Below are 25229 nucleotides of genomic sequence, written 5' to 3' on the forward strand. Positions count from 1 at the left end.
ACACAGGGTATTCATCAACACAGATTCCACACATTATTGGTCCACTGAACCACTACAACATTAAGAGAGTTCACAATGTGTTGCTATGGGGACCAGCTACTTTGACTGAGGGAGGGAGGGAGAGAGAAGAGAGACAAGAGATAGTTAAAGCACACACACAGAGAGAGAGAGAGAGAGAGAGAGAGAGAGAGAGAGAGAGAGAGAGAGAGAGAGAGAGAGAGAGAGAGAGAGAGAGAGCAAACAAAAACAAGAGTCGTCTAGTGAGAGAGCCCGGGCCAGCCACCTGGGGGTCGTGACCCACGAACGACCCCGTCAGATGTGCACTCTGGCTGGGTGCTAGCAGGGAGAGGGGCGGGAAAACAAGGCATCATTAGGGCTGAGTGATGAGCCCCTTGCCATGTTTGACCTCCTCCTCCAGTGACTACAGGGCTGCAACGCTCCACCACATGACCGACACTGCATTTATAAATGCCAGAGGGCCTTCACACACACACACACAGGCGCGTGCACACACACAGAGAGCGAGAGAAAGAGACACACACACACACATAGGGGACAAAATTAAACAAGAAGGCCAGTGTATGGTAGTCGTACAGTTCAGAGTGCGTATATAAGCGACCGTAAGGGGGCAGGTCGCTAAACGACACAGTCCACAGTGTTGGACTCTATGGTTGATCATGGGAGGCTAAACCGAACCCTAAATTCACATAATTGGCCCAGCGATGCTGAAAGTCCTGGGCATCCCGTCTAGTAATTCTATTTCTGCGGTTCCCGGTACCTCAGCTCCCTGAGCCTCGGTACGCTGTGTGTTTGCCTCAATGAATCATCCCAGTGGTTATACTGTGGTAATAAGAAAACAATCTCCATGATCACACACACAAACAACATTTCAAATTGCTATCATCCATCTCACCTACTCCTTTAAGAGCAGGGGTAGGGGTAACACACACACACACACACACACACACCCCTTCCCTCCACCGCGCCAGGGCTAGCCTTTGGAAAAGATGATGGTGGGGGAAAAAATGTGCCGCGGCTGCCAAACGCATAAAGGCGCCGGGATCAATGCATTGCGGACCGCCGCCACGGGAGCTGCTATGTAAAACACTGCCTTAAGTCAGCCCGCGTCCGGTTAATATTTAATCCCGCCGTCCATCTCGGCGCGAAGCGCTGCTTCCCCTTTAGCTCTGCCGTTTACTTTGATTACACACAAACGTTTGGGGGGAGAAAGTGATAAGAGAGAGCACATCCGATTTGCATGGGGATGGAATATGGAATACGATGGAATAAAAAAAAAGGCATGTTTGATAATAGCTTGGAGCAGTCTGGGGCCAGTCTGAGACATTGAGGGAGAGATAGAAAGAGGGAGAGGGGAGAGAGGAGAGAGAGAGAGAGAGAGATAGAAAGAGGGGAGAGAGAGGAGAGAGAGAGAGAGAGAGAGAGAGAGAGAGAGACAGCAGAGAGAGATAAAAGAGGGGAGAGAGAGAGAGAAGGGGAAAGGCCTGAGTAGGAAAAGGCTCTAAAAAGCTAGCATTTCACTTATTTAAAACAACGAGATATGCAAATACAACAGAATGGAAAAATAACACAGATAGTATCGTCTCTTTCCCAGTAAATGTTGTGTGGCAAATTATTTCTAGGGAGGAATTTCCAAAGAAACTACTCCCACGTGAGCATGTAAATCTCCATAACTGAATATTCCCAGAGTTCTCAGTTCTCCTCGGCTACTTCACTTCTGTCACAGATTGTCTATTCCATGAAGGCTGTTGATAAATGGTTTCAGAATATTCATATTCTATATCCCATACTAGGTGTTTAACTGGTTTGATAATACCTTGTAATATGGATGTGATACGTACTCACTCTCTCAACAACCGCGTACGAGACTGTGGTGTCATCAAATATATTATCTTTGGAAAAACAATCATTCAGAATGTAGAAGATGTGGTACAATACAAAATGATATTCTCACACCTACAGTCATAGTGCTCACACACACACACACACACACACACACACACACACACACACACACACACACACACACACACACACACACACACACACACACACACACACACACACACACACACACACACACACACACACACACACACACACACACCTCCAGCGAAGCTATCCCAAATGACAAACCAACACACTTCTCTGCACCCCCTACTACAAGAGCTGAGCATAGTCAGTAAAAACAGCATTATACCAGTCATGCCAATGACATCATTTCCTACAACTCCCAGCAGCGCCCTCTTTCCCAGTTCCCTGCTCGGGAGGACGCTGTTCCTCAGTAATGATGAGGTGGAAGCAGCATGGGCCTCAGAATGACTTCCTCCCTCCCTGTATTTCAAACATCCAACTGCACTCACACTCAACTAAACCCCTGCCAACAGTTGGGGAAAATCTGTTTCTTTGACTTTCTTGTACGTTCTATACACACACACACACACACACACACACACACACACACACACACACACACACCGACCATAGTGAAATGGATTGGTGACGAGCAGGGGTGTGTGTGTTAGATGTGAGTTAAAGCAACACTTAGGGAGGAAATAAGCCTTCAGGACTGCCAATGACAAGTGTTCATTTTCTCACTCACTGAACAGAGCTAGCCACTTTACAATGTGTGCGACCGTGAGATTAGCCTGTCCTGAAATAGAGAGAGGGGTTAGAGTGGGAGAGTGGGTCAGTGAAATAGATGGCGAGGAGATTTGCTCTCTCTGCCAGGGGGAAGGTTTGCCAGCCTGACTTTGGTCTCACAGGTACTCCACACAGGATAGAGTCCACCCGGCCCGACACACATCCCTCAACACACCCCTCTCCCAACTACCTCAGCGAGGCCTGGTGAAGAGGAGGATCATGGGAAGTCCTTATCTCTGACTAGCAACACCCATCGGACACCACAGCACTCCCCGGACCCGAAGGGCGCAATAATTACTAATACAGCACTTTATCGATTGGCACGCTCGCCGGCGCCCCTTGTTTTCGGGGGACGACTGCTAGGGGGGCTAACCAAAGTGACACGAGTAAAGGGTTATTTCTTTCACACGCCGACAGCTGGGTGAGAGAGGAGGAGTCGCCCTGGCTCACTCCACCCGGCAGTAATTCTTAATTGACACCTGTCAGGATAATGGCGGCAGTCACAGCTGCTGCAGGAGAATTTGTCCATCGCCCCGTTCCTCTGTCAGCTTTAATACCCGTCCTGTGGAACTGCCCCCCTCCAGCCCTGTTGCTGCCTGCCTAGCTAGTAGCTACCCCTTCTCCCGCTCACCCCCTTTTATTTCGCTCGCCTGCATTTTGCCGCCAATCGACATACTTGCTTTGCTTGAAAAAGTTTTTAAGAAACAAAATGGCTATCTTAAGCGCTGGTTACGGAGAGCTTGACCTAATCTCTGCAATGTTGTGAAAAGAGTAGAAGATACTAGTGCAAAGACCTCTCATTGTAAGAGAGGAGGGAGTGTGAGGGATACATGTTAGAAAGAGGGAAGGGGCAACAAAGATAGGGGGAGAGATGAGATGGACGTGAGAAAAACAGAGAGAGAGAGGGAAAGGAGGACGATGAGTGCGAGCGAGGGTGTCCCTGGGTAGGGCTCGGCTCCCCTGTAGTAGGCCCACCTCGTTTGTCTGTTTGTTTGTTGGCATCAAAGCGCTTGCCTCTCGTTCTCCGTGCTCGTCCCCTGCTAACTGATGTAATGAGTGGGTAAGCTCTATGTTTTTCTGTGCCGAGGAATTCAAATACTTATTAGACAAAATATTCTGTAATTGCTCATCTTTTATTGATGGCAGAAACATGTTCAATTTGGCTGGTACAGGCTTCCCATAGCACTGCCAAGCCTCTCGAGGATGAACACTACCGCTGATCAAGAGGACAAACTAACTCTCTGCAAATAGAACACTTTAACTTAACAACATTTTGGAGATCTTGAAAAAAACATGTTCCTGTTACTGGACTCAAATTATGAACCAAATAAAGTGCAAACAATTTGACAATAATTTGCTGTTAAACCACCTAGACCCTCTGCAACTACTATATGGCAAGCAATAAGCCTACTCAGCATTAAATGCTATCTACGGAATAACATACGAAACAAAAAACAGGACATTAATGACAAACAAACCCACATTTAGTTAAATACATGTCACAGTTATTGTATTGCATTTACTCTTGTTCTCAATCTAATTCAAATTCCATACAAATAACATTACTAAAATACTTTCACTTCAAAAAATATTTTTTTTCTTCACTTTTTTACTTTTTTTTCCACTTTTAAAAAAAGTAAAAACTATAATAACGGTGACAAAGCAAACAGAGAGGACAGGGCTAGTGAATCCAATCCCACAGGGCTCGTGAATCCAATCCCACAGGGCTCGTGAATCCAATCCCACAGGGCTCGTGAATCCAATCCCACAGGGCTCGTGAATCCAATCCCACAGGGCTCGTGAATCCAATCCCACAGGGCTCGTGAATCCAATCCCACAGGGCTAGTGAATCCAATCCCACAGGGCTCGTGAATCCAATCCCACAGGGATCGTGAATCCAATCCCACAGGGATCGTGAATCCAATCCCACAGGGCTCGTGAATCCAATCCCACAGGGCTCGTGAATCCAATCCCACAGGGCTAGTGAATCCAATCCCACAGGGCTCGTGAATCCAATCCCACAGGGCTAGTGAATCCAATCCCACAGGGCTCGTGAATCCAATCCCACAGGGCTAGTGAATCCAATCCCACAGGGCTAGTGAATCCAATCCCACAGGGCTCGTGAATCCAATCCCACAGGGCTCGTGAATCCAATCCCACAGGGCTCGTGAATCCAATCCCACAGGGCTCGTGAATCCAATCCCACAGGGTTGCCTTCTATATGTTTGGCGTTGTTTTCTTTTCTGCCCCACTCCGAGAGACATTTTTCTCCCGAGCAACAAAGCACATCTGGCTGCTTTAATGATATGATTTCCCATCATACTAAGCCACCCCCATTATGACCTCCCACCGTGCGCGTGTGTGTGTGTGTGTTTGTGTCTACAGTGCAGAGAGGGTGACACTCTTCTGATGGTAGCTTCGTGCCCTGAGGGCAGCTTAGTGAAAGAATGAGAAAGATAGAGAAAGACAAGATGAGCTTAAACATGATATGAAATGTATCCTTAGCTTCACACATACAGTCCTGAATGAATAAAAAGTATATGTATGGTTGTACGGCTTAAACACTTACAAAAAAATATTCCCAATGTCTACTACTGTCATGCCTTATATCTGGAATATGTGTCACTACTAAAACACACACACACACAACTCCAGCTAAGGCAGTAGAGGTTGGGCGACTGACTGGCTCAAATCCCAGATGCAAATTTAACTATTAGTCTCAGAGGGTGGCAGAAGAGCAAAACTGGCTATCGACGAAAGAAATCGATGCCACCTGCTAACGACACAGGCGCTCCAATTAAAGTAACCTCTGATGAAACAGAGAGAAGAGAGCCTGACCGCTAAACACACACTCAGGGAACTTTTACACACACACACACACAGCACAGACCCCCCCCCCCTACTGTATATCACTGTACATTAGTGATACGTGTGTGACGCTTGTGTGTCCTAGTTAGCTTGGAGTCCTTGTGTTACTCATATGGTAAACAGTGTGTCAATGTACTGCCCTCTCACATACTAGAGACGCAGGGCCCAACAGAAAGGAGACACTAGAGTGCTACAACGACTACTCTTGGTATCAGCATTTATTCCATCAAAACACACACACACACACAAACAGCACACACATGTTCCTATCCAGAGGCCCATCTTTGCACTCACAAATGTCATATTCACATTTCCTTAGAATTGTTAGATGTCCACAAAAACACACAATTCTAACGGCAACAAGCGTTGATGTCTCCGTCGACGTCAGAGAGAGCGTGTGAAACATTTATCGCTTAACATTCCCTTGACCTTGACTAAATTGCCCACTACATTTGCACGCACCTCCAAAAACAAATCTTTACGTTCTCCGGCTTCCAGATTAGAATTTTCTACCGGTGCTAATATCATTTTTCAGATTACTCCCCAAGATATTTTAGGCAGACGACTACAGGGAAATAAAATGGGGGGGGGGGGAATACACCTTGTGGAAGATGGTCCTCCTCAGGCCGTTGATCTAAGAGCGGGCCACATAAATCTCGGCATTGCTGATTCTTTCGAGCGCAGAATATCATGTAACAGCATCGTCTAGTTAAAGCACAAAGGTCGCTGTGTAATCTTAGCTACCCCGGGCATGCTAAACCATTAATCCCAGGGCACTGGGCTTCTTAAATCACTAGAAATACACTGGGAGATTTTTTTATACCAGGTTTCTAGAATGCCCCCTAAAACACAAGAGAGGGAGAGATACATTTTCCACACATTGAGACTAAGCAATGTGGTTAAGAAGTGAAGATGTGAAAAGGTGTGTGTGTGTGTGTGTGTCTCCCTCAATGCGCTGCTTCAAAATGTTTACAAAATGTACCATCAAATGAAAACGCCTAGCAAATAAAAGCTATACTTTGTATGCTAGAATTATGTTGCATAAACATATTAACATATTATCAGATTATTATTATTTCATATTACACTGACCAGAATGTTGCGAGAAAAAGAAATAGGCCCACCCCCCCCACCAAAAAAATAATGTTCTGGAAAAAGCAGCTACAACTCCCGCGTTAAAAACATTTACAAAAACACGTAGCTATTTTGAGGTGTACAATTGTCTTCTTACGCACAGTAACGATTACGAAAGACAACTGCGGTTATTATAATATATAAAAGGGAAACAAACATTGCACATGCAGGAGTGTTACGACGCAGCTGATCGTGGTTCGATGTGTATGGACTTTTATTATGTCGTTAAAGGCGGAGGATTAGGGAGGTCATTAAGAGGCATCGTCTCCTCCGACATGATTAGTCAGGTTGCAAAGTCCATTTGTCACCTGCACGAGCAAATTGAGTTGACACTGCACTAGGGGCTACGGGGACTGTATAATATCAACTTGATTACATCAAGGCAGCTGTGGACTTGACACCTTACTGAATTTGTCAGCATTAATCGTCAGGGCCCGTCACAAATCCATCAGGTTTACAGATAATTAGGGGCTTTCTCTAATGAAGCCCAGAGAAGCAACCTTACCTTTTCTCTCGGATAATGAAGAAGCCTCTATCCCTGGGAAATAGATGTTTTTTTTTTCTCCCCAGACTACTAGCTCTGACTGGCTGAGACACACAGCCCACAATTTAATGAAAGACAACGTCGCTCTTCTCTTCTCTTTTCTTTTGTTTTTGTTTTTTACGTCGCTCCTGTCCTCATCACCCTCGACTGAAACTGATATTCAGGGACAAAATGAGGCCTGAAATGAAGCAACACACAGTGCTGTGTAACACACACACACACACACACACACTCTTACCAACTGCCTTAAATACACTGCAGGAGATGAACCGTAGCTCGTCTTAACCGTAAATGACGGGATATCTGAAAGAAGAGGAGTAGATACCATGGCTTTCCCATGACACTACGTATACTGTATATATGGGAAAGGCCTTTTGTATGGTTATGGTCCCATTATAACCGTTAAAACGTTCACACACACACACAAAAGACATACACACACACAGAAAGTAAAAAGGCCCTATAATAAATGTCGCTCTATTCTACCTCCCTAAAACGAGTGAAAAGGGTGCCCAATACTATATATTGTCTGTATAAAATTTGTCCAGACATGTCTCCTTGTGGTGCTCCGTTCCATTCTCCTCTAAAGCTCCAGTCCTGTACCCCTGGGGTTCCACATTTGTTTTGGTTGAACCTGGTTTACCCTCTCAGTGAAAATATAACTCACAACAACCTCTTTTCCCGATGGTCGCTCGAGTACACATTCTCTAAACCTCTATTACCATGGCATTACCATGGCGATTTCCCCCTTGACTCTCCCTCTCTATTTCCTCGTAGGATTCAGAGTACCAGGCATGGTTCAGTAGCTACTAGCTAGCATTGAAACACTGGACCATCATGCTTTAGCTGAGTGTGTGTCTGTATTTGTGTTAAAGGGGAGGGTTGGAGGGTGCTGTTACTTCCAAAAAAACTGTCACGATCATGACAGAATGGTAACACTCCCGTCTGCCAAGTTGTGATTGGCCATTAAAGGCCATGATGTATAAGCCGGTCAATGACAGTCAAGCGGATCGATAAGACCATGTGGAGGGGTCAAGGTGATGGCATGTTTTCATGTAAAGATCTGTTCGGGAACCATCCTATAGCCTGATACCCAGCTTTTTGTGTTTGTTTGTTGATGTGATACAACACAAGAGACGAATCAGATGCGACTCAAACAGTGAGTATAAAGCATAAGACGGCTATTCAACACTGTGCGTCAGAAGCGTATGAGCTGTAGAGAGAAGTACTAGTTGAATACTATTCACAGTCAATCCACACTGACTCCCCATCGCTTGGCGCCTATTTAAAATGATAAACCTGCCGAGTTCAAAGTCTTCGCTGCCTGGCCCTCCTGTTCGGTCCGCTTTACACCTCATATTTCAGAATCTCTTTAAAATTCCATGACTGTCTTTTGTTCACTCCACTTGTTAATGCCTAACTTCAAAGGCTGCGCCTCATTAGCACAGAGGTAGAAATCCCTGTCACTCATTTACATTTGTTTTAAAGTCGGCTTGAAAAAGAGAAGAGTCAAAAATCCAAACCACTAGACCTCCACCTCGACATGTGGTTTATCAGTGGTTGTCAGATAGTAAACACTACGGTCCTGTGGATGGTAGACATGGGCTGCATTGGTAAAGTGCTCTGTAGGAAGAGAGGAGAAGGTGTGTATTTGGATAAGAAGTGCAAATCTCTGGGTCTTTAACTGAGACCTAGGGGGCAACTGGTGGTAGGCTGGTTCAGGTGCCCGAATTAATTAGGATTTAGCCCTTTCTGTGATCCTCAAAACACTTCTACCTCCTCCCTCTTTCATTCTTCCCTCTAGTATTTTCTCTAGAAAATATTAAAGAAAGAAGGATTCCCCTCCTTTTAATGACTTTTTTTGTCTTTTTTATTTTTTTAGACAACAGGGTTAGGGTTGTCCTTTGAGTGGCTAAATCCGGTAAGGAGCATGCCTGTCTCCATGGAGAGATATATTGATGTTTATCAGGGATGAATAGATCAAAGGCTGCCACATGACAGGCGATCAATCACGCATCAAATCAATGACGGCAATCCTCAAATAAAACCGAAAAGAAACAAAACCGGCTCTGGGACAGTTTTTTTGTCCCTCTCTTCGGAAGTCAATTATTCATTATTACTCGCTCTTTAACACTGCAATGAACCCCAAATGGAAACTCTATCTCTAACGTTTCATTTATCTAGCTCCCCAAGTAGTCGACTTTTCTGGCAAGTTAATAACACATCAGGCCTATCGTTGACAGAAATCATATGGCAAAATAGAAAACAATAATTGTCAACAAATGAAGATGTGTTGAAAGTCAAACTTATTTTTAGGCTATTGCGTATGTATAACACGAGAAATGGAAAATGGAAAAAATAAAACATTTAGTGAATTAAAATGAGGGAAAAAAAATCCGACATTGTATCTCCATTTAGTAAGAGACGGTGAAAATGAACTTTTGTGTGCGCTGGTGCTTACCTGCTGATCGCCTGGGCTCTTGCTGCTTTCTCCTCGGCATAGTGACCGTCACGGTCCACGGTACTTTTCATGCAGGGATCAAAACAATAAGTCTGTCAGTGGAGAAAAACCATCCCGTCGCTTTTTTTTCGGGAAATAACCGTAAACAGTTTTTTTCTATTAGAATGGTTTGTTTCTTTTGTAATTGTGGGCTTATGCCAGACAACCTGAAACGGCCACAATGTAACTAAATATGTCCTTAAGGCCTAGGAATAGAAACAAATGACAGGAGATAAAGGACAAACGGGGAAAAAAAGGGTTTCTGTGATATCAAAACGACGCACGAATTTCGCCAGCTCATAACATGTCTATCAAATACCATCTTCCCTCATCTCTGTGTGTCAGAAAAAAAGGGGCAGACATCGAAGCCAAGTTTCAGTCACTCCCCTGCTGCCATATGGGGCTATATGGCGGTGTTGTGGCTACTTTGTATCGTCTTCACTCCAAAATAAATCAACTCTGATGGTAAACGAATAAGTCCGGTGTGAGCGAACACAATGTATTTCCGTGGGAAGGCTGCGCTTCTTCAAGCTCAGATCTGAAACAAAACAGAATTGAGAGAAAATAGACAGGCATTAGATGGTTAATGTCAGTCCGTCACCACGCCACCTATTCCGACCAAAGCCTCGCCGTCAGCGGATACTTTTCTCCCCTCTCTAGCTTGAGTCGGGGTGGTAGGGCTTCTACTTACATTTCTAGTCGTTAAAATGACTATTATCAGCCGCCGATCAAGGAATATGCAGGTGGTTGATGTGGTGGGGAGCCTGCGACTAAAGAGAAACAAACAAGATGCAGGCATCCACCCTCGCCGGAGAGAATGTTCCTTCTGTAAACTCCAGGGGAGTGAACCGAGGTCTCGTCTGCTCCTCCGGAAAAAAATGAAACGCAGGGAATCTCGACGCGTTTCAGACAGTCTCAACTGATAGACAGACGCATCGAGTGGCTTTTCCTGCTTCATTTTCACTCCTCCCCTCGCGCTACAAGCGTCACCCTGACAGTAGAGCCCACCTGTCAATCTTTTTAATTGTCTTGTTTTTTCCTCCGCTTCAAATTGAAATGACTGACAAAGGAAAGCTTGCACCAGTAGGCTAAATATCAAATTGTTGCTTTGAAATATTGGTCCATAAACTTCCTGCATAATGTTATTATGGCAATTAGTCAATTATTACAAAGCTATTCCTAGGTTAGGCTATAGTACTATAACTAGGCTAATCATGAGTCATCATCATCCTCATGTGACAAACTCACACTAACTTTATTTTGCCTGACATGTGCGATCCTGTGTCAAACCCAACATGGCAATGTTGTGGACTTATTTGTTGTAAACATTCGGGATGAAGTTTCCTAGTGCGAGAGCGCCAACATTTACGCATGCTTGGGGAGAAACTATATTTCTGCAGGTAATAGCCTACTAACGGTGCTTGTTAATACCTGAATGGTGGTGGTCGGCACTGGCTGTGTTGGCAACTCTTTGGCTTTTTGTGTACAATCGTTGAGGATATGTTTGAGACGACGATTGATATGTTTCACCTTACGAGGAAGTGTGTCATGTCCCGGAAGGGGAGGGACTCAAAAGGAGACACGCCGCTACAGTAGGAGTTTGGCTGCCGCTACAAGGTTGCGCCGTGCTGTAGCCTAGTGATCATCAAAGCAAACATTGCAAAAGCAAGTTATTGCGTGTCGATTTTATGCGACAACAACAAAAAAAACGCGCGGCTAATATTGTTATAATCGCATTGCATCGACTTGGCCTACCCTGCTACGTGAAGAAAGCCTAGCATAGGCTAACGATAAACATATTGATATCAACGCACAGCCAGTGCCCGTGAACTTTGTCACATAGTCCCTCCCTGGTGCAATGTCCACCTCTTTCTTGTTGAGAAACGGTAAGAGGGTGTTTTCGATAATCGGCGGGGTGTGCAGAGGAACCGATGCACTTTCCAGAGTTAATTTTATATCGCGCCGCTTCATTGTAGATTTATCATACTCCACGCACTTCATGGATTTTAAAGGTTCTTCGATACCGAGCTCCATGAAAAAGCTGGTCGTAACGAAGCTCAGCCAGAATTTCAGAGACGCCGTTGCCTTACAAACTGTTCCAGTCCCGACACCTGGCGACGGGGACTTGCTTGTCAGAAATCGGTAAGTTTTGGTTAGAAATTGGATAGGTTCCCATTTTCCGCGTATGCGTAGCCTATAGCCTATGTATAGACCATTCCAACATGGGGCACATTTTGGAGCCAATATCTTTGATAAACTATTTGGTACTGTTTTCAAGTTGTGAAAGGGTCTCTTACCTCGGTTAGAATCGATTATCCATCCCCATCGATTATAGTAGCCCACTCGCGACCATTTCAGGAGCGAGCAAAATAGGTGAGGAATATTTCCAAGTTCCGCCCCTACATTTGTCTATCAATCCATCTCGGCATCTCGCTCTGTCCCGTCTCCTTACGTCACGAACCTGCAAACAGAAAGTCATGGGTGGTGGGGGGGTGTAAAGACTCACGAATAGATGAGGAGATGGAGAAACAGCTTTGCATGGCATTGGGGCTGCGGCAGGATCATCATTTTCCGCTGCATAAAACCAATGCATAAGACTCTGTGTCTGTCCGGTTCAAAGCCAGATATTTACAAATGTTGATTACATTCGGGGTACAGTAACAGAGCAGCAATGTAGGCTACTTAATCTAACCGGTTATTTACTACAATACAAGTCGAGGAGATATTCAAATGCGGGCCAATGCTGGTGTAGCCTATTAGAGCGCAATTGATCAGTGAAATGGAGGGTCTTGCATTATGGTTTAGAGACCAAGGACATAGCATAGCATTATCTAAAGATGAAATAGCTTTGAACATTTACAGAAATTGTCATATGTAGCCTAAACCTTTTTCACGGGATTTGTTTTGTGTGCTTAATTGTGTATGCGTAATTTCGGGAATTAAAAAAATATATCGCATTTATAACTTGAAAATGTGGAATTATGAATTAGAAATACAATTTGCCATGGAGAGGTAGCATATCTCTGATCTTGGGAAAAGGAAATAACTGTTGATGCAGTAGTAGGTTATTCTCCCCCACCCGAAACCTTGAATTGTAGATTGAAATAGATTGAAAAGTATGGTATCACGTATTGTTCTATAATTTAATGTAGGCCTATGCCCTTATACTTCTTTATTTTTTTTGCGTGTTTTCTTTGTGTGTTGTCTGTAATGAATCCTCATCATATAAGTTGGCCTGGACAATTACAACATTTAGCTATTAGCTAACAACTAGGCTTCACAGGCACCTTCAACTGAAGAAAAAAAAACAAGTTAAAGGGCCTAGTTATCAAGGCATATTTCTTGATCTGTGTTATTATTTATTTGTTAATAACTACACCAGAAAGGCCAATTCTATGGTCTCAATGCAGAGCTCGGAATTAGCAGATATGTCTGTGATGTCGCATTTAGGCCTTGTATAAAGTCTGCTTGGTTAAATTATCTGGGGTGGGAAGACGGTTGCGCAACACTGTAGTCCACGGTCATTTAATTGCACATATAGCCTATTGCCTATGATCATTTCCATAGGCTATTGATGACCCTTGACCTTTTGAACTGTGATTTACCCATGAATTAGGCTGGACTTTAGGAATTAGATAGCGTGGGCTATAATATAAAAAATCACACAGCTGCAAACCACAGGTGAAACGAGCTTTGTTTAGAAAATTGAGTGGGTCGGCGCCACTGCTAAGGTAATTACACAAAAGACGAACCATTAGTGATAGTGAAATGCAATATCAGATGATGTATTGGTGTAGATAAAGGTTTTTAGAACGTTATTGTAGTTGTGTGGCATGTCTACGGACAGGACATGGCTGGGCCACTTGTTGGCCTCTGCAATGCTTTGGTTCACAATGCAATGTGTATCAGGAAAATGTTTGTTTTTTCTTTTCTTTTACGCGTTATTAACCCGAATGTGACACATGTTGAGATTAAATTGAGATATGCAATTGATATGTTTCAGAGGCCGAGATGATTGTGCATTCAAATGTTCACATTTTTTTTTAAATCCAGCATCTTTAAGAATATCAGGCCCAATCCTGACTAGAGATCCCAGTTTGAACTGGCTCTTCTATAATGCATGGTGTTTCAGTTCTGTTGGTCCATTATGAGAGATTCAGGTTAAAATATTTACTGGTATGAAGAAAAAATTCAGAAGGGCTGCAAAGAAAAAGTGATTTGGGAAGTATAGTGAAACTAAATGTTTTCCTATATTTAATTGGAGCCATTTATTTGTAACTAAACCGGGCTGGTACATTTTAAGTGCTAAAAATGCAAATGTGACGTGCACAATGATGAGTCGCAACAAGGGTTCTTCTGGAGGATAGAAAATGATTTATTTATACATTTGTTTCACACAAGGATTTTCTTTTTCTCCATGTCATCAACTGAGATGAAAACAGTAATTTTTTCATGTCGAGGTAAAGAAATATACAAGATTTAAAAGTGCAGTTTGTTCTTGTGTGTCTCTCAAGACAATGACTCATGACATCATGCAATGTGTTTCGGGTGGGTGTTTTTTTTCAAGACAAATGGAATCATTGCCAAAACAAACCAATGTTTCCTTCCCGAACGGCGTCGCAGAGGTTTTCTAGGGAATAGAAGTGAAATCTTGACCTTCGCAGACATTACTGTAGGCATTCTGAAGTGCACCTCTTTATTTTATTATAACTAACTATTATCATGCTATCATCAAAATCTTGTACCAACATTAATTGATTTGAATGCTAGGTAACAATTGTTAATCATTCACTTGTATTTTGTTCTCTGTTCCATTCCATGCAGATTTGTTGGAATCAACGCCTCGGACATCAACTACTCAGCAGGCCGCTACGACCCTACGGTGAAGCCACCGTTTGACGCCGGGTTCGAGGGCATTGGCGAGGTGGTCGGACTCGGCCTGAGTGCCAGCGCCCGCTACACCGTTGGCGACACCGTGGCCTACTTTGCTGATGGGGCCTTTGCAGAGTACACGGTGATACCCATGATCAAGACCGTACCCGTACCCGCGGTGAAGCCAGAGTTCCTCACCCTGCTGTTAAGCGGTGCCACGGCTTATATCGCCATGAAGCGGCTTGGCGACCTGGTGAAGGGCGAGACAGTGCTGGTGACGGCCGCTGCCGGTGGCACGGGCCAGTTCGCCGTGCAGTTTGCCAAACAGGCCGGCTGCCATGTTGTGGGCACCTGCTCCTCCAATGAGAAGGCTGGCTTCTTAAAGACCATTGGCTGCGACAGGCCCATCAACTACACGTCCGAGGACCTGAGCGCCACGCTGCGCAAAGAGTACCCACAAGGCCTGGACGTAGTCTACGAGTCCATAGGCGGCAGAATCTTTGACATGGCGGTCAACAATCTGGCCAATAAGGGCAGGCTGATCGTGATCGGGTTCATCTCAGGGTACCAAACGGCATCAGGGGTCCCAACTGTTAAAGGAGGGACTCTGCCCGTGAAGCTGCTCCAGAAGTCAGCCAGTGTGAGGGGGTTCTTCCTACCTCACTTCCTGTCTGACTACAAGGAGGCGATGGGAAGCATGATGCAGATGTTTGCTAAAGGGAAGCTGGTGTGTGAAGTGGACTGTGGGGACATGGCCCCCGAGGGCCGTTTTGTGGGGCTAGAGTCCGTCTTTAGGGCTGTGGACTACATGTATGCTGGGAAAAATGTTGGAAAGGTGGTGGTTGAGGTGACTCCACCCTCACTGGACAGCAAACTGTGATTTGCCTTGATGTGAATGCACTGGAATCCTCAAACAAATCAAATGTATGTATAATGAAATGAACTATGCAAGTACATATGTTGAAGGCAAATTACCCAAACTGTGACAATCTACAGTACTCTTGAGTTGAATATATTTTTTGAACAGTTTATTTCACCTGAATCTATTTTGATATTACTAAAATGTTCTGTTCGAGACGGTTCCTTTATGTTTTGATGATTGTATTGAATAAAGCAAAGCCAAAGTCCGAATGAACGGGGATCATACTTGTAGAGTGAAGATTGCTGGTGTAACAGAAGGTTATCTCAAGAAAAGAATACTGTACCCCTCTAGATCAAATGCCTCCCTCATTCGTATGCTATCACACACACACACACACAGACACTTGTTTAATTGCTCTGTGCTCAAGACTAGAGCTAACTAAAATGTAATCCTATTAAAATTTGTATTTACAGTAACTAGACCAGTGGCTGCATTGACTGTCTACAGCTTATGCATGATTACTGCACTTCAGACAATGTACCAGCTGATATAGCTGAACTTGTCCCTCTGTTTAACAGGAAACAAAGCATCTGAGGACAATAGTGCATAATGATCACATTTAGTGTTACCAGTTTAAACCTCTGTCATATTTTGGAATATATGCCTCAGCATGCCCAGAGCAATTGACCCATTTAGTCCCTCACGCATACACACACACACACACACAACAGATTACACATTCATATAATTAATACATTAACTTAAATCAACAGAAATACAATGTATTGTAGCTGTACAGTAGGTTTTAAAATAGCACATTTTGAGAAGTATTTGCAATGTATGATGTGTAATTAACATTCAAATATCTAGAATAAATTATCTTACATTCTTGATTAAAAAATGAAACGTGTTTTGTTGTAGTAAAGTCTGTATATATACTTGTCAGAACTGAATGCAGCATCAGGTGTGCTTGGTATTTTATAGCATGTTTGTGGCTGACAGAAACATCTTTCCATTCACATGCCCCAAGCTGCACATAATAAAAAAATTAGTCCAGCTAACCAGAACTTGGGGTTGAAAATACCATTGGTTTGTCCCACAACAAGCAGAACCCACTTATATTGAATGTATTGTGGAATGCCTTCTGAGGTAGGCCTACGTTTTTCTTGTTTCTTGTTACCGTGAGGATAAGGTTCCACTTGACATTTTGGATTCTCTTAAGCCAATACACTTTTTTTCCCTAATTTAAATATAGAACCCTTTTAAGCTAAGTATCATGTTATCTACCCTCACATTAGAGGTGAGGGTAGATGAGTTACCAGGTGGGATACAATTGTCATGGAGAAATGCCTTATCTTACATACTAAATCTATTTACAACGTAAGGTGGGTGTTACTGTGGCCTTTTTTTTTATTCTTTTTTTTTTTTTTAGAAGTGAGAAAAGGTCATCAAAAAACCCTTCTAAGGCAATACGTTATGTATCAAACAAACACCTGTTTCCACCTGGGAGGGACGCCTGTGTGCTCATGCACTGTGGACATGCAATATCCTCCTCCAGGTGGCCACTCGAAAAAGATCTCAGTGTGAAACACGTTACAGGTGTGACCCCAGCATGCAAAGCTGCTACCTTCACCAGGCAGGCAGCTCAGGAAATCAGAAACATACCCACCAGCCTGAAGCCATTTGAACCTTCCAATAGAATAGTGGTCTGTGTAATGCATGCAGTGCATTTCTGTAGATTGGTTCTTACTATCTTTGGTATTTTTAAAACATTTGAGGTCCTCTTTGATTTCTACTCCTGTGTGAAATATAGAAATGAAGTGATCCATCTCTGCGCCCATCCTTGTAAGTGTTTGATAACAGCGTCACTGTACAGCATGGATGAAGGTGAGCAACCCGAAAGCTATTGTTAAAGGCAGATGCACTTACCGCTCATAAAACGGATTGTTCACTCACTCATTCCAATGCAAGAGCACACTCTCACACGCTAGTCACAGAAAGGTGAGAGAGGTGACACAAATGAATGTTCACTTGAATTTACCTTGCTCGAGTACAGTAGCGTGCATACTCTAGCTAGACGTACGGACTGTCAATGTGTATCTGTCTTCAATTACCAGCCGAGGCCTCACTCTGGTCCTCCGGGGCCCACCTGTAGCAGCCATGATTAGTGCACATTCACAGTCCAATTCAAGCACAAGACAACCTGGAGAAAACAACACATTTGATTTAATTGGCTTGTAGCTGTTAGCAGGCTCTTAACAAATCATATAGACACATACCTGTTGTAGTCACCTTCTGAGGTACATGACAAATGTTGGTGGAGTGACAAACATGTTTTGGAAAAGTTTTGCGTTTCTCAACGGTAGTTTGAAAATATTAGTTATTGTTTCATTTGTTTTATTGCTTAGACTATCGTTAGGGGTTTTGAGATCCAGTATATTGCATCCGTCTTTAACCTGAGTATAGCCCTGAAACTCTAAACATAAAATTGAAAAGGTTATAATATGGCAAACATGAAACAACCACAACAATTTATATGAGAAAAGTTCAATTCCAAAATAAATGTCCAAAAGTGCATGTCATGAATAGGTGTGATACTTGGTTTGCCAGAGGTCTGTGCTTTGTGCATACACGCCCAAAATGGGATCTGTGACCTTTTTACAGTTTTGCTTTCAATTCAATTGAACCATATAATTGTTGATTATAAGAATACATGGAAAATACTGTCAACAGTTTAGTGAAATGCCAGTGTTGTAATATATCAAATCAATTTGATCAGCTGGGTATTCATTCAACCGTGTTACTTTAGACTCTGCCGTCCCTGTTCCCATACTAGAACACCTAACATAGACATCATTCGGTGTGGTCTGGTATAAGCTGGTGCCTTAGTGGCTAAGTCTGTCATGGCTCAGGTCCACTTTCAGTCACAAAGAGTCACTCAGACCCCTCAATCACCATCACTGCATTAGTCAATGCACACACTGTAAGTTAATGTAAAAACAGGTGACTTTCCAATACTTTTTACCTGGTGGTTTTATTTAACAAAATATATTATAATATGTTACTTTTGCTCATTTTGTATTGCATAGAAATATGAACACAAGGTTTCTCTTGCGAACGTTTTCCATACTAATGTCATTATTTTGCATTTTTTTATGTTTTTTTTTATGGTTCACTTTTAGAAAATAGGGGAACCCTTTTTTGGTTCCAGGTAGAACTCTTTTGGGTTCCATGAAGAACCCTCTGGGAAAAGGGGTTTTACATGGAGCCCAATAGGGTTCTACCTGGAACCAACAGGGTTCTACCTGGAACCAAAAAGGGTTCTTCAAAGGGTTCTATTGGGACAGCCAAAGAAACCTTTTAGGTTCTAGATAGCACCTTGTTTTCGAAGAGTGTAGGGTTTCAGTGTGTGGGTGTGCATGTATCAGTACTGCTGGCAATCTGTCGGTCTGTCAGGGTCACAAGGACTCAGTGGGACATAAATTAGAATATGCAGCCGGGCCACTCAAGTCTCACTGAGAAGGAGGAATTCCTTTCTTAATCAAGTTCCCCTGATTAATTGTAATAAAGGTGTCATCCATAAATGTGTCCTCCTGATTGAGTAATTTGAGGCTGAAGACAGTAAGCATCCCTGGTGATTGGGGTTTTACAGTGGGGGGTAACAGGGAGACACGGCGACGACACAAGTAGCTCTTCAGTGCGCTGGCAGTCACCCTCCCTCCACGGACAGCTTTCGCACAGCTGACGGAAGTACAATTATCAGTGTGATCTGCTTAAGAACTCATCAGCGGCTCCACTGCCCAGTGAAGACATTCACAGAGTTGGAGAGAAAAAGAGAGCCGAGAGAGAGGAGGGGATGGTGCCGAGAGAGAGGAGGGGATGGTGCCAAGAGAGGGGATGGTGCCGAGAGAGAGGAGGGGATGGTGCCGAGAGAGAGGAAGGGATGGAGCCGAGAGAGAGGAGAGAATGGTGCAGAGAGAGAGGAGGGGATGGTGCCGAGAGAGAGGAGGGGATGGAGCCGAGAGAGAGGAGGGGATGGTGCCGAGAGAGAGGAGGGGATGGTGCCGAGAGAGAGGAGGGGATGGTGCCGAAAGGGAGGCCTGACTGATTGAATGCGGTTCTATTTTTGTACAGGCCGAATGTTCCTTTACTATTATACTATAAATTAATGTATTAATTCAACCCGCATGTTATTTTATATGTTCCAAATCAATGTCTTTATTCCAATGAATGAAAAACATCCAGGTGCCTGTAAACGTACTATATGTCTATTAAATACGCTTTCAGATTGCATTTCAATACCACAAACCAGTCAAATACATATTGGTCATACGATATGAGTGGTAGAGAAAACAAAATGTATCCAAATGTATCTGATGTTGGTGGCAATATACAAAGTAGCAAACCTGAGCCACGTAACAACTCAGTGCAACCTGTACAGTCAGGAAAGGCCAGCCTACGATCATTGAGTCGGATGTCACGTGTGCAGGCGAAAGTCAAGGGCAGTAAGTATTCATACAGTGGATGGATGATATTATCAGCACACCGTGCCGGACGACAGCATCCCAGTTTCATTGGTCGGTGTCTCTCCACTGCAGACGTAAAGGTCGAAACACCCAGTCCATCCCACCCCATGCGAATGACGGACAGGTCCTCAGTTAGCCCAAACACCAGGTCCCCCTGTCCCCATTCTTTACCCGCCAAACGTCACTGCAGCCAAGGACGCCGGGGTGTCAGCAGCGAGGCATCTGGGTGACATCGTTCATCAGGTCGCATCGGTAATGGGAACCTCCCAGTGACAGTGGCCGTCAGGACACAAAAGCAAAAGGGACCATAAACATGGTATGACAGATGGCCAATGGGGGACAAGCTCCGACAGGGAGAGAGGTAGTGAGAAAGAGAGAGAGAGCGAGATAAACGTGAGATAGCGAGAAGGACAGAGAAGAAGAGAGATTTCGTGCTAAAGTGTTTGGTGTCATGAAAAACAAATCCTCAAACTCCTGGATGATAACTACATGTTCAATGTCAATGGTGAAGAGGTGGACTGGAAAGCACAAGATAAGTACTGCCTTGCCTGTATATAACAAAAAAATGCAATGGAACCCCTTCTGTCGGGTCCCATCAAAGATGAGGGTAAAGAAGTAGTTCTGTCTCTCCCCTACTCAATGAACAAGATAGGCTAGCTACATTTAGAAAAGAAGAACGTTCAAAGCAGAAAATAGTCTCTTTTTCTCCCTCTCCTCTGATCAGTCTAATGAGCTTGCGTTTTGTTTCAGTTTGTTTACCATCGTGTCAGCGTTGACATCGGCCAATTAGCGAAGTGAAACCGTTTAACTGTAGCTACGGTATGTCGGAGAGTGAAGGCACGGCGAGAGGAAGGAAAGAGATGTTGATTTAAAGGACACGTGGACAACCACCCGGTTTTATGACAAAAACTGGGACCAACAAGCATGGTAGCTACTGCAGGTAAAGCTAAAGCTGCTAGCATCATACGCTAGCTCAGAAGTCCTTCAGATATTGCCTCCCTGATCCTTTGAAAACACATGCGGAACCAATGGGAGGGGGACAGAATTGATCTGGAAGTGTTTGGTTTAATTCAACTACTGGAAATTGGACCTTAAGACTTTGCCTGAAGAGGGTGGTGTTTTGTGGTAAATCGTGGTGAAAGAAGTTTGAAGTGAAGTAAAAACAAAGGGATAATTATGGAGGTGATAGCAACGACAGACTGTGAGAAACAAACAGGTTGCGTGAAAATGAGGTGAGGCAGGGATGCTGAGGGTTGTCAAGAAATGACTACTTGTTGTAGATCCCAGCAGAGAGAAGACATCGTTGTGCTAACATCTAGATCACCTCGGGACTCACATGTTGTCTCAACTTTCTCATATGAGGTATTAAAGAAAGTAGCATGCACAGCACAGCACAGCTACAGCCAATACAAAAAGTACTCTGTAGGCTGTCTTCTTCTTGTTATTGTTCTGGTTCTTCTTTTTTTTTTTTGTCGTTCTTCTTCGTCTTCTTCGCCGTACCCGGAGCCAAGCTGTGTGGACAAAGATGTGAGCGGAAACAGTCTCGTCCATTAATCGTCACCCATCCATCCCTTGCACCTGTATATAACACGGAGATTACAATATCCATCACTCCACCGTGCCGTCACTTTGATTGATGGATTACTCCCAGAGTCCCTCTGTTTACACCAGCAGTGTGTCGTTCTGGTGTGAGAAGTGAACAACATCTCCGCCTATGATCAGATTTAGAGTGCATGTTCCATCCAACAGTGTATTTGGCTCAGTGATACACAATCACCTACGGGGCGGCCAAGCAAAATGCTTATGGAAATCTAATCCCATTAGGCGTTACGGTTTGTCGTGTCTGCTATTCATGTAGTGGGCCATTGACGTACTCAGGCAATAGCGTAACACAATGTAACACGACAGAATCTCATTCGGTGGGAGTTCTTCAAGACTGTCAAGGAGTGTTGTCACTGTCATGGATGTTGAGCAATATCAGAGCAAACACTTGGTAGAACCAGAGGTATGCTTAAATACCAGACAATCTCCCTCAGAAAGGAATCCTTCGATTAATACTATGAGAGCATAATCATCTCGCAGAGGTTTTGAATAACAGATTTGAGCGAGCATGGCGCGCCAGCCTTGCCTCTAGAGAGATTCACACAGAGCGTGAGACAAAAGAGACACAAATATGGACTCTATTACAGCAAACAATTGAACTCGCACTGCAGCGAAGGCCCGCCTTTCCTCCCCTTCCCAAGGACTTCCTCGTCATTGTAACCCAAGGCAAATGAATTCATCATTATTGTTTTTTCCGTCCCATCTCTAATTTGTGTAGCTCTAAGTGTCTGCAGCACCTGAGCAGGGACGCGTGTGTGTGTGTGTGTGTGTGTGTGTGTGTGTGTGTGTGTGTGTGTGTGTGTGTGTGTGTGTGTGTGTGTGTGTGTGTGTGTGTGTGTGTGTGTGTGTGTGTGTGTGTGTGTGTGTGTGTGTGTGAGTGCTGGGAGAGGCTTTGACGCGGCAACGACAGGAGACCTAACGCTGCAGGATGGAGAAAGGTGAGCAGGAAACAGAAGGCGCCTATGGAGGAGGTATATGACATCTGTCAGAATCCAGGGTGGTTGGGGGGACAAAGCCCCCCCCTCTCCGGCCAGGGGTCACATCTCACACTGCAGTTGCTGAAGTTGTCACGACACCGCTGACACTTCTTTGGCAATGGTGGCTGGGGACCTGGACAGGCACGGGCGTTCAAGGCACACTTATTTCTGAGTAAATGTATCTGAGGGCATTTGTTTCCTCTTTTTTTTTCTCAAGGACCAACAGAAACGTCAGGGTTTTCTTTTTTGTCGGTTGTGGATGCAGGAAGGTCACCTGACATGGCAAGGTCGACAAACAAACAAACAAATAAAAGGAATTAAAATGGAGAAAAACACAACAGGCGAAACAAGGGGGAAAAGGATGAAATGTTTATTTTGAACCTGATGGCATGTAACAGGCATTACTCTCTGTGCTGTCCTCTGCCCCCCATTGGCTACGACACCACCTCCTGGGCTAACACAAGGGTCGTCCAAGCGTCCAATCACGTCAAAACCAGCGGTCCGACTTCAACTAGAGAACAGATTCATTATTAAAAATCACGAATACATTTAAATCATTACTTTTGTTTGTGTACCTGCAATTGTTTGAGTAGAACATCACATATTTCACTTCTGACAAAGTATGACTGCAATATCAGTTAGTGATGGCCTGAGAAAGAGAGAGAGAGAGAGAAAGAGAAAAAGGTAGAGATAGAAAGACAGAGAGAAAGTGAAAAGAAAAAAGGAAGTGCATAGAATCATTTCAAACCCCCGTTAATCGGTCTCCATTCGTTTGACCTTTATTTAACTAGGCAAGTCAGTTAAGAACAAATTTTAATTTACAATGACGGCCTACCCCAGCCAAACCCTAACGACGCTGGGCCAATTGTGCGCCGCCGTATGGGACTCCCAATCACGGCGGTTGTGATACAGCCTGGAATCAAACCAGGGTCTGTAGTGACACCTCAACTGCTGAGAAACAGTGTTTAAGACCGCTGCGCCACTCGGGAGCCCCATTGACAAAGGCTACATTGAGAAATCTGGGCCATGCACTGGAGCAGTGGGTTTGTATTGGGTATGCATTGGGTATGCATTGGGTATGTATTGGGTATGCATTGGGTTAGAGCTGATGATAGAAAATATAGGCCTTCTACAAGAGCCGATCCATTATAGATCTGTATGCAGGGTGCCGTCTTAAAAAGGCATGTTTCCTTTGTTTATTCTTTGCGTTGTCTTTTCCTTTCTCTGGAGTTTTGACATTGGATATGACAGGTGTCTGTGGGGAGGGGGAGAGAGGAAAGTGGGAAGCGCTGGTAAGAAAGAAAACAATCTTTGACTGCCTGTGGGTGAACGTGGGTTCCTCTAGGCAAGGCGGCCTTCAGCGTTTAGCTGGGGGCGCCGTATCCGAATCACAGCCACTGCTGTACCCCCTAAGGCGTTAATCTCAACCAGTTACCGTCAAGTGCTGCTCTTCTTTATATTATCCTCCATTTCCCTCCGTTCCTTACTATCTCTCCATCTCCATCTTCTTTGTTATTTTCCCACTATACCGTGCCCAATTCACAGAGGTGAGAGAAGAATGACAGCTTGAATAGATACGAGGGAGGACTTCTAGTATCCTAAGGCAAGCCTTGTTTAGCTTTATTAGCAAAAGAAACCATGTAAAATATTCCAAACAGAGGGTTTCTTTCATGAAGTGTGTCGGATATGTTGTTTGACAAGTTTCGCTTCGTTCCCGACTGAAATGTGCATAACAAGACATCAGCAAATGTCGACGAGACCTCGCCGTCCCCCGGAAGGCTTGATTGAAAAGGTTTTGTTGTTTGATCTGCCGAGAATTATTAATTCAATAAGTGTTGACTATGGAGACAGTGAGGGGGAAAAAAAGGGAAACGTAGGTGGGGGGGGGAAAACAAAGATTAACTGATGACATGTTTGACTGTGCGCATAATAAAAGGCTTAGTTAAAAACACACGTGCTTTTTGTCAAATATAAAAAATAAAAATAAACTGGAAATTAAATCCAGATAATCTCCTGAAGTGTAAATAACAGTATTTCTCATGGCAGCTTAATTGAATAAATTTGACTCCGTTTAGAAATAACAGAATTACATTCTCTTTCAAACATCCCCTATGCCATTTGTGAAAAGGTGAAAAGGAAACATAAATACACGGATTCTTTGTCAATTAATTCATGGACAAAGATAGTGATCACAATGAATCGGAATTCATCTAAATTGAATTGACTATGATTTAAACTATAGTAGTTCCCTCCAAAACTTCTATCCCACTCTCTTGAAAGGAGAGTTCACCCACATGACAAAATAACACATTGGTTTCTTTAACCTGTAAGCAGTCTATGAACAAGGTAGGACAGTAATCCATGCTTTGGCACTGGTTTCCAAATGCTAACATTTTAGCATTTGTGGCACAAATCCCATTCAAGTCCTGGTACCGATACTACTGTAGCAGTTTTCATGCATCATGTTCAAATAATCCAAAAGTATCTAAAATTGATTGTGAAGCTCAAAAGATTCATATATAGATGATTTGAACATGATGCGCTTAAAATGCTAATATCGGTACCAGGATTTGTATGTGATTTCTGCCATAAATCCTAAAATGTTAGCATTTGGAAACTGCTAAGAAAGTGCCACTGAAACTAAACCAATGCTTGGATTGCTGTCATACCTTGTCCATAGACT

The 25229-nt window shown here is 43.8% G+C and overlaps 2 protein-coding genes across 3 annotated transcripts in view; one reads left to right on the forward strand and one right to left on the reverse strand.

The window, feature by feature from the left end:
- LOC118367303 (teashirt homolog 1-like) overlaps positions 1–12188 on the reverse strand; it is a 42306-nt gene extending 30118 nt beyond the window's left edge. The window contains exons 1-2 of one of the 2 annotated variants that reach the window (XM_035750627.2): positions 12005–12188; positions 9669–10245 (exon numbers count right to left, since the gene is read on the reverse strand). In XM_035750627.2, the coding sequence (XP_035606520.1) occupies positions 9669–9708 (40 nt within the window). In that variant the 5' untranslated portion in view covers positions 9709–10245; positions 12005–12188. Of the gene's footprint in view, positions 1–9668; positions 10246–10398; positions 11091–12004 lie in introns of those variants that run through there. The other variant, XM_035750626.2, reaches the window with a different exon arrangement.
- Positions 11293–15922, forward strand: LOC118367304 (prostaglandin reductase 3-like). The gene is made up of 2 exons (XM_035750628.2): positions 11293–11849; positions 14532–15922. Exons 1-2 carry the CDS (start codon positions 11566–11568, stop codon positions 15457–15459), a joined length of 1212 nt encoding a protein of 403 aa, XP_035606521.1. The 5' UTR covers positions 11293–11565; the 3' UTR covers positions 15460–15922.
- The last annotated feature ends 9307 nt before the right edge of the window (positions 15923–25229 follow it).

The sequence above is a fragment of the Oncorhynchus keta genome, chromosome 34 (assembly GCF_023373465.1).
Source record: "Oncorhynchus keta strain PuntledgeMale-10-30-2019 chromosome 34, Oket_V2, whole genome shotgun sequence".
Taxonomy (NCBI): Eukaryota; Metazoa; Chordata; class Actinopteri; order Salmoniformes; family Salmonidae; genus Oncorhynchus; species Oncorhynchus keta.